This window comes from Vigna radiata, chromosome 6 (assembly GCF_000741045.1).
Source record: "Vigna radiata var. radiata cultivar VC1973A chromosome 6, Vradiata_ver6, whole genome shotgun sequence".
In the NCBI taxonomy this organism is placed as follows: Eukaryota; Viridiplantae; Streptophyta; class Magnoliopsida; order Fabales; family Fabaceae; genus Vigna; species Vigna radiata.
This window is the reverse complement of record NC_028356.1, coordinates 3,636,545-3,645,601: the sequence shown is the minus strand read 5'-3', so window position 1 is coordinate 3,645,601 and position 9,057 is coordinate 3,636,545. Positions and strand designations below refer to the sequence as shown.

Sequence of the window (9,057 nt, the reverse complement as noted above, 5' to 3'; positions counted from 1 at the left end):
TTATTGTATTATAAGTTAAATACTTTTATTATATTAAATGTTAACAGTAAAATCTAGAATATATATATATATATATATATATATATATATATATATATATATATTATTTGACATTGACAACAACTTTCATAAAAAAAAATCTTATCAAAATTAACTTTTATATTTAAAGAAAAAAAGTTTAATATCATTTTTATTTTCTATTTTTATTGATATGTGAGATTACTTTTTTAAATATTCAATGCGATTTTAATATTCGTGATTTATATTTAATGATATTGTTTGAATTATTAATAATAGTGTAATAAAATGACTTATTTTATTTTATTTTTAATACATCCAAAAGTCTTAGGTAGCCATGACAACCTCTACATTGTCATATTATCGTCAACAACAAATCAGAGTGTCTCTTTAACCAACTTTTCAAGACACAACAATCAGTGTTGATTGCACCACCATCGTCATCATCTTCATTCACATAAAACGTGAAGAAAAATCACATCTAAATTGCGCTACCATTCCATCTTTGTTCATGCAAAATCTACAAAAAGAAAAAAATCATACCCAAGTTGTGTCACCATTATCACCATTTTCATTCACACGAAACCTGTGGAAAAACCACATCCAAATTGCATCACCATCTTTGCTCACACGAAACCTAGACCCCAATCGCATCTCCCCCACATTATAGTCACGTACAAATTTGTAAAGAAAGAAAATAGGAAAAAAAAATTGTCTTATTAATTTTGAATAAAATATGAGAAATATTTACCAGAAAGAATCTATAATTATGTTATTTTATCCCTATAAATATTCTATAATAATGAAACATTATTACTGTAATTATTCTATAATAATGTAACATTATTACTGTAATTATTCTATAATAATGTAACATTATTACTGTAATTATTCTATAATAATGTAACATTATTACTGTAAATCAGCTATAATAATAACAATATATTCTCTCAATAATATCGGGATATGATTTATTTTCGAACAAAATTCCAACAAATGAAACAACAAAGATGAAGATAGAAACACGTGATACATCTAGATAGAAAAAGGATGAAGTCAAACCAGATGATGAAACTTTTTATAGAAGTCTAGTTGGTTGCTTAATGTATTTAACAACTACTAGACTTGATATCTTAAATCAAATTTTGTGCGAGTCAGGATTATACACTGTACAGATATTTTGACAGTGACTAGGGAGGTTTGCTTGATGATCTAAAGAGCAATTCAGGCTATTGCTTCTTGTTTGGATCATGTGTGTTCTTATGGTGTTGTAACAAGCAAAATACTGTAACACAATCTACCGCAGAAGCTGGATTTATTGCAAATAATGCTGTTGTAAATCAAGTCTTGTAATTAAGAAAGATTCTATTTGATTAAGATGTGAAGCAAGAAAGATGCACTGAAATATTTGTTGACAATGAAGCTGCTATTTCTATTTCAAACAATCCTGTTTTTTTTATGGATAAACCAAACATTTCAATATCAAATTATTCTTTCTAAGAAAAGTGAAAAAAAAAGATAAAGTTAGCTTGACTTATTACAAATATGAATTGTAACTGGTTGATATATTTACCAAGCCTTTACCAAAAGGCAAGTTTTGAATTTCTTAGAGAATTGGAATTCGCAACAACTAAAGTAAAGAGGAGTGTTACAGTTTTACTTAAAATTGAAACAATTACAACAATTTCTTTTTTTCATTTAATTTATTATTTTTTTAAGGATGTTTGACTGTTTCAAACAACTTAATCAATTTTAGAATTTTTAGAAAGTTATTAAACATAGAATCGTGTTCTATGTATTTCTATTTTGCTTTGTGCAGGTTGATTTTTTATTCTATTTAAAGTGTTCATAATTCAATAAAAGAGTAGCTTTTACTAAAAAAAACCCTCCAACAAGAAAAATCTGCATGGAGCATGCATCTCAATTTATGTTATAAAAAACGTCTAACTTAAAAATATACGTAAGCAACTTAATCAGATTTACTTCAGCTAAAAAAGATAATTCTATCCACCCAATGAATCTCATTGGGTTAAAACAAGTAATATGACCGTATTATTTTCAAATCATATAGAATAAAATAATATGTTATAATAAAATAATAACAAATATTTAAATTAATCATATAATTCTTAAATATTTTCGTGAAATTGTGGTATGTAAAATAAGAATTGTTACAATATAATTATTCTACAGTCGGTGAATGACTCGTATGATATTGTATAAGTTATTTACATTGACACATAAATGTCAATGATACATTGTGTCTATACATAAGCATCAGTACTTTACGAAATATTGTTCAGTCATTGCGCATTGAGTATAACATTATTTTCTTTGACCAAAATGTAGCTAAGAATATCTTCAAAGATTGGCAGAGAGAAAATCATTCTATTTCTGGATTGTGACATGTATTCAACAAATTCACAATCAGTGAGAGATGTTCTATGTTTTTTCATGGATGAACATAAAGGCCAAAGATTGGTCAAGAATAACCATAAATCCAAAACATAAACCCAAACCCTAAACCTAAACCCTACACTATATACCTAAACCCAAAACCTAAACCATAAACCCTAACATTAATCCTAACCTTGAAACAAATGTTAACTCCAAACCCAATCTCAATCTCAAACTCTAAACACTAAACATCAAACTCTAACCCTAAACCTAACTCTAACATTAAATCCTAAACCTTAAATCCTAAACCTTAAATCATAAACAATAAATAATAAACCATAAACCAAAAGTATTAAACCATAAATCATAAATAATAAATCCCAAATCCTAAACTTTAACATTAACTCTTAGCCTTAAACCATAAACCATAATAACTAAACGCTAAACTAGAAACCTAAATAACTTATACAATAGAAATTGAAGTTATGTTTTTGAAGTGATCTTAGTTATGGTTGTAGATGAAAGTTGGAAAAAAATTTCGTCAGTAGTTATGTTTCTTGTTTTCTTTCTTGCTTGTTTGCTTTCTTTGCTCGCTTATTCACTTTTTTTTTTTTTTTTATTTATTGCTTTCTTAATTTCTTTTATATTTTTTGTAGTAGGATTTATGGGATGAGAAAATCATTAATTTCTTTCTTCAAAGATGGAATTTGTCTTTGATGTGTGTTAGGAGTATGTCATGAAAGTGAAGTGGTCTATGGCGCAGAATAGCTGGCTTTGTACAGATTGGATTCTTCGGTGAACTTGCCTCTGGCTTCAAGTTAACCTTGTTCTATGTACTATGAGGTAACTTCATGCATGGGCTGATGCAGGAGAATATCCGACTTAACAGAAAGGTTCTGTCAAAGTTATCTGTGCACGAACCCTATAGCTTCAAATCTTTGGTAGATCTAGCACGACATGCATTTCCAAGAAACAAGTATGTAGTGATTCCTCCAAGAAAGGTTGCCTTCTAGGGACGTGGCACTTTAGCAAACATTTAGTTGTAGTTTATGTTAGAACCCTTAGCAAATTTTAGCAAACAGTAAATTTTATTTTAAATGACATGCTTCTTTTGTAGTGCTAAGTTTCTCTACGGTTTTCATTACAAACATACACGTGTGATCATTCACTGCCCAAGACTATTACGAATCTCCTTGCTGAAAAGGAACCGTGAGACTTTTGAGTAGTAATCTTGTTTTAGTGCTAGGTGGGGTTAGTAGTTAACCCAAATCCAAATGGAAATAGAGGATCATAATTTTTATCACCAACATTCATTGGAAGTTGGTTAACTGTCTTGAACCATGTTCTTGCAAGCTTGCCGGTGAATCCATAATCACCAAATAGAAGGTCGGCGACACCTTGGCCTTCAGTTCCTGGAAGCCATGCAGCCACAAGAGCGTCTATTTTTGATAGATAAGGCTGAATCACTACTGGACGACCAGTGATGAGAACTACCACGCATTGGATAGATTCACATACATTGGTAATGGTGCTTGGACCTGGCTCAGGTATAGTTAGATTCAAACTATCACCAAATGTTTCTGCATAAGGGGGTTCCCCTACAATGACTATGGCATAAGAAAAGTTGTTGGACTTGACAAAGGTGGGGTCAGGACTTTCCTTGTAGAAAACATTAGTAGCAGGATCAATTGTTTGTTTTACAGCATCAAAAATTGTTGTACCTGTTAAGAAAATGATAGTTTTTGTCAGATAAACCGTAACTATCCTACAACAAAAAAACCATAATCAGACATCCAAGTTGCAGTGTGTATGAATGTTTTAAATGGTTCAGAGTTAATGTTTGGGGAAAATTACATTGACACCAGTGGTTTTTTGAAACTTCACACCATACTCTTACCCAAAAGATATATTACATTCTGTATCCTTGTCACAGGTTACTCTATGCATTGAAAAACAAAGTTATGCATATTTTTGAAGAAACAGAATGAGATGATGAAGAGTTTATTTTGTCCTACACCAAAATTAACTACGGTGGCTTACCAACAGTGAGATTGTTGCCACCAGCTCCCTGCCAGGTAATTGTCCAACCTCCACATTGGTAACCCAAATTGTCAGCATGACTTCCTGCCACCAGTATATTTGCAGCTTTCTTGGGAAGGGGAAGTAGAGGTTTCTCAGCAGATTTACCATTCTTTAGCAACACAAGAGATTTCCTTACAGCTTCCCTTGCTAACTGTCTATGCTCCTGTTCAAGGCACAGTAGTTCATAAAATAAAAACTTTTTTCATTTGAAAGATATTAAAAGTACATCCTTCTGGAAATATACCTCACTACCAAGTTGATTCACCAGGCTTAGATCAGCAAGAGGATTCTCAAACAAGCCCATGACAAATTTTACTCTTAAGATTCTTTCCACAGCATCGTCAATTCTACTTTCAGGGATAATATCGTTCTTTACTTGATAATGCAGCACATCAATGAATTCGGTGAAATTAAAAGGAACCATGATCTGTAAAACAATGTAAATGTAGTAATAAATGAAGAGTCGTGATACTAAATTTCGGTCACAAAAGTCATCGAATTTCTTGTTTTGTTACCATATCGATTCCAGCACCAACACCAGCTTGAATAGAGTATGAATAGTTAGAATGAGGAGGAGAAGTAATCTTGTCAATGCCTAGCCAATCTGATATGACAAAACCCTGATAAACGCCAAAAAGAGAACATCACAAACTGCATGTTTAATCATTAATTTGATGGAAGATCTTATCTTATATATTTAAAAACAGACTTAATAGGTAAAAAAGAAACTTGAAAAACCAAAACCGCATGTAATCTAAATTAAAAGAACCACTTCAATTACTTTGTTAGATAACTAATCAAAGAAGTTTTATTTGTTACCCTGAACTTCAGTTTGTTCTTGAGGTAATCAGTGACAAGAAAATGATTAGCATGCATCTTCTTCCCATTCCAGCTAGAGTAGGAGACCATTACTGTTGAAACCCCCTTGACAATGGAGTCATGATATGCAGGCATGTGAATGTTAAGCAATCCTCTATAATTAATCAAAGTATTATTCTCATTAATACCCCTGGATGTGCCACCATCTCCTACATAATGCTTAGCACAAGCCGCAACCTTGTTCCTGTGTCAAATTAATTTAAATGTTGAAACAATATTGAAGTTTAATAATGTAACACTTTTTGTAGAAGCAAAACTCGTAATTTTACAATAGCATAATGCAATACAATGCTTTTGCATTAAAAACAGAACAAAAGCTTAACAACAATAAATTATAAACAAGAGCTGAGAAGGAATGAGTGATTATTACCATCCAACATATGTGCATGGAACTATGGAAGTATTTAAAAAGTTAAGGATGACCAAATAATCTAATGGTTCACACTGAACTCAAGCTCCTGTTAAGAATCTTACTTTCCAGCAACATAGGGAATCCCCTTTCTGGAATTTCCACTGATGTCTCCTTGCAAACCAGTAATAATTTCAGTCATTGCTTCAACAATCTTAGGGTCCTCACTGTAACTTTCATAGCAACGCCCCCATCTAGGATCTCTGCACACCTATGGAAGAAAAANGCTACCAACATATTAGGACATTTGATAAATNTTAAAACTTTTACTTGATGTAAAAGGAACGGAATCATCAACATTACCGCAATGCATGGAGCAAAAACATACTGAATTCCAGTAGCTCTAACTTCAAGGGCAGTTGCATCTCCAATCTTCTTTATCAGCACCGGATCCCTATTAGCATTATATAATTAGGTTATGCACTCAGTTAAGCAGAAAGGTAGTGCTAAAAGATAAAAATGAAATTATAACTCATTTTAAAGATCTAAAAGGTCACGATAATAAAATCCTATAGTTCAATTTGGTTTATCATTGAATGCGGGATAATATTTGAAGGGTGTAGTGAAAATGTCAACATGTTGAAATATTGCTTTCAACTGCATAAGACACCATTAGCATTTGAAAACCAAGGTCTTCAAATTACAAAACAACAAAAAATTATCTTCTCACTAAGAAAAATGGCCATTATTATTCATTAAGTATATGCATACTTGCCTTGTAACTCCTAGCCCAACATTGTGAGGAAAGATGGTGGCCTTGTAGACATTATTGTGGCCATGAACTGCATCTATGCCATAAATCATAGGAATCCCAAGGCGTGTAGACAAAGATCCATTCTGAATCCCATTCACCATTTCGATCCAAGTCTCAGCAGATGCATTTATTTTTGGAACACTGCCTCCCCCACTCAGCACACTCCCTGTCCATCAATCATCACATCACATTTCTTTCTAATGTCACCTCCCTAATTGCAGACACGATTATACCCTTTATATCAAAGAAATTGTACACTTGTATAAGGGAAAAAAAAAACATTACTAACTACAATGCATAGTATAGTAGCATATAAGGTACTGGTTTTTGGTCAGAGATTGGGTGAGAGCTCACCAATGAAGTACTTCTTCATCACTTCAGGAGTGGCAATACTTCGTTCAATCTGCACCATTTGACCTATCTTCTCCTCCAGGGTCATCCGCTGCAGTAAGTCCTTGATTCTAACATTCAGTGACTGTGTTGGGTCTTTGTACTTCAAGTATTCCGCTTGTGAGACAGAAACTAGGCAGCAAAATAACAGAACAACCACAAGGGGTGCTGAAATTGCCCCCATTTCAACACTTGAAGTTGAACCTAAAGGTTACATAATTTGAATGTAGTGAGATATTTTCACAATATATAGCCATAAGATGTGAATTCCATTATTTGACATGCATATCAAACAAGAGAAAAACAAGTAACTATCAAAACACATGAACTGAGAGCATAGGTAATGACATTAGGAAAGGTTACCTCTACTCCAGCCACTGAAGGGAAGAAGTTGAATGCAGATAACAAAGTGGGTTTGAGACTGAGCTTTGTTAATATGTACTGTGTACTTCTCAGGATAAATTATCATGTGCTCACGATCATATAGTCACATAAATTTTATTTTTATTTTTTATGTTACTTAGCTAAATGTTATTATCATAACTCTCAAATATACCATTCTTTCTATCCTAAAGTAGTAGTTTTATTTTTCTAAACTTCTAAATTAACTTATATTCCCATTTTCAATAAAATATTAATTTTATTTCTCAAATAAATTATAACAATGTTTGTATTTTTTTTCTTTAAAAAGAATTCATTAAGACAATAAATTATTTTAATAAAAAAATTTCAATAAAATACGCATATTTATTGTTATTCTTGAAAAACTTTAAACTACTATTATAGTAGAATGAGTGTGTAGAGAAATTAAGAAAAATTGTACTAAGTAATAAGAATGAACCACTTAATAACTTAATTATTTTTTGAGACTAAAATTTTGTTTGGTTTACGCGATGGAATAATTCTGTGTAAGTAGAAGTAAGGTAAGATAATTTGATTTAAGAGTCGAGAGGAAAATTAATTTCGAAATTGATAAAAACCAATATTTATTTCTGATTTATTTCAATCTTTTTTCATTAATGCTCTTTTTATACTTCTCTTAATCCAAAAATTTTCATTTCTCTTTTATTTATTTATTTTATCTATTTTTACTTACTTTTTTATTTGCATATAATAGTTTTTCTGTCTGTAGAAGAGGCCAATGAGAGGTGATATCGCAGAGCAGCTGTGAGTGATTGATTGGTTGCAGTACAATTACAGGCTGTGTTTCTGATGTTATGCCAATCATATAAATAAATATACCTTCCAATATTAACTACTCACATTCAGTACAAAGAAGCAATGTTCTAAAATGGTATTTTTTTATGCTTAAATTAAATAATATTTATTATTTAATTATGATTAATCTCATTTTATTTTTGCTTGCTTACATCCCAACTCTTTTATTCGTAATCATGTGCTAAAATATGAAACATAAAATGCAATAAACATATTACTTTAAAATTATCATAAAAACTCAAACAAAATTTATTATATTTATGAAATTAACTCCTTTCAATAAACAGAATTGATATTATCAATGAGTTTTTAATAGATGATAATTTAAATAGTTTAATTTGTACTACCGGTTCAAAATAAGTTAAACCAAAATTAAATACATCTTTTAGATTAGTGTCTAAACTTTCTTAATGTTTAAAAATGAAAATTTCATTAACTAAACTTCAATACTACAATATCACGTAATTTATGTTTAAATAGTTAAAAATAAAACCAAACCACAAATCAAGGATGAATTCAATCTGAATCTCCAGATTTTAGAGATAAAAGATTGTTTAAAGTATGTGAATATCATGTAAGATTTATATATTCATCTTTAGACATCTAATATAAACTAAAAGAAACACTATCTTTTGCTTGCATTTGACACATTGCTTAGCTTTCATATGCAGCATTTATATTCAAATCATTTATATTCAAATTAATATTGATGCATCTCAACGTCAGAATTTGGTGAACTTTTCGTACATGTAATGTAAGTTTGTCCTTACAAATTAACATATTGCAGAACAAAATTTTGTCGGCATGTGTTCCTTTTAACAAACCGACCATTTCTCAAATAAAATTACTTTTTATAAATTTAAAATTACCTTCAACATAAATTAGTTTTTATAAATTAAAACATGTTCAT

At 30.7% G+C, this 9,057-nt stretch overlaps 1 protein-coding gene across 3 annotated transcripts; it reads right to left on the bottom strand.

Moving 5' to 3' along the window:
- Window positions 1-3,484: 3,484 nt before the first annotated feature.
- On the bottom strand, window positions 3,485-7,377 carry LOC106764611 (beta-glucosidase BoGH3B). Of its 3 annotated transcripts, XM_014648895.2 has the most exons (10): window positions 7,293-7,377; window positions 6,894-7,133; window positions 6,501-6,705; window positions 6,089-6,179; window positions 5,851-5,996; window positions 5,317-5,560; window positions 5,013-5,117; window positions 4,742-4,924; window positions 4,456-4,660; window positions 3,485-4,136 (listed from the first exon to the last, which is right to left on the bottom strand). In XM_014648895.2, exons 2-10 carry the CDS (start codon window positions 7,111-7,113, stop codon window positions 3,658-3,660), a joined length of 1,878 nt encoding a protein of 625 aa, XP_014504381.1. In that variant the 5' UTR covers window positions 7,114-7,133; window positions 7,293-7,377; the 3' UTR covers window positions 3,485-3,657. The 3 variants fall into 3 exon arrangements, with proteins under 3 accessions (XP_014504381.1, XP_022637665.1, XP_014504382.1); XM_022781944.1 differs by lacking the exon at window positions 7,293-7,377 and having other exon boundaries at window positions 6,501-6,773; window positions 6,894-7,036; XM_014648896.2 differs by lacking the exon at window positions 7,293-7,377 and having other exon boundaries at window positions 6,501-6,750; window positions 6,894-7,032.
- Window positions 7,378-9,057: the final 1,680 nt, after the last annotated feature.

Bases quoted from the DNA above. Each gene is read 5' to 3' on its own strand.
- LOC106764611 (XM_014648895.2), bottom strand. From the start codon at position 7,113: ATGGGGGCAATTTCAGCACCCCTTGTGGTTGTTCTGTTATTTTGCTGC. The intron at 5,561-5,850 runs GTAAGATTCTTA...AATTTGACACAG, and splicing joins ATTCCCTATGTTGCTGGAAA to GAACAAGGTTGCGGCTTGTG. The intron at 4,661-4,741 runs GTATATTTCCAG...TGCCTTGAACAG, and splicing joins TGAATCAACTTGGTAGTGAG to GAGCATAGACAGTTAGCAAG.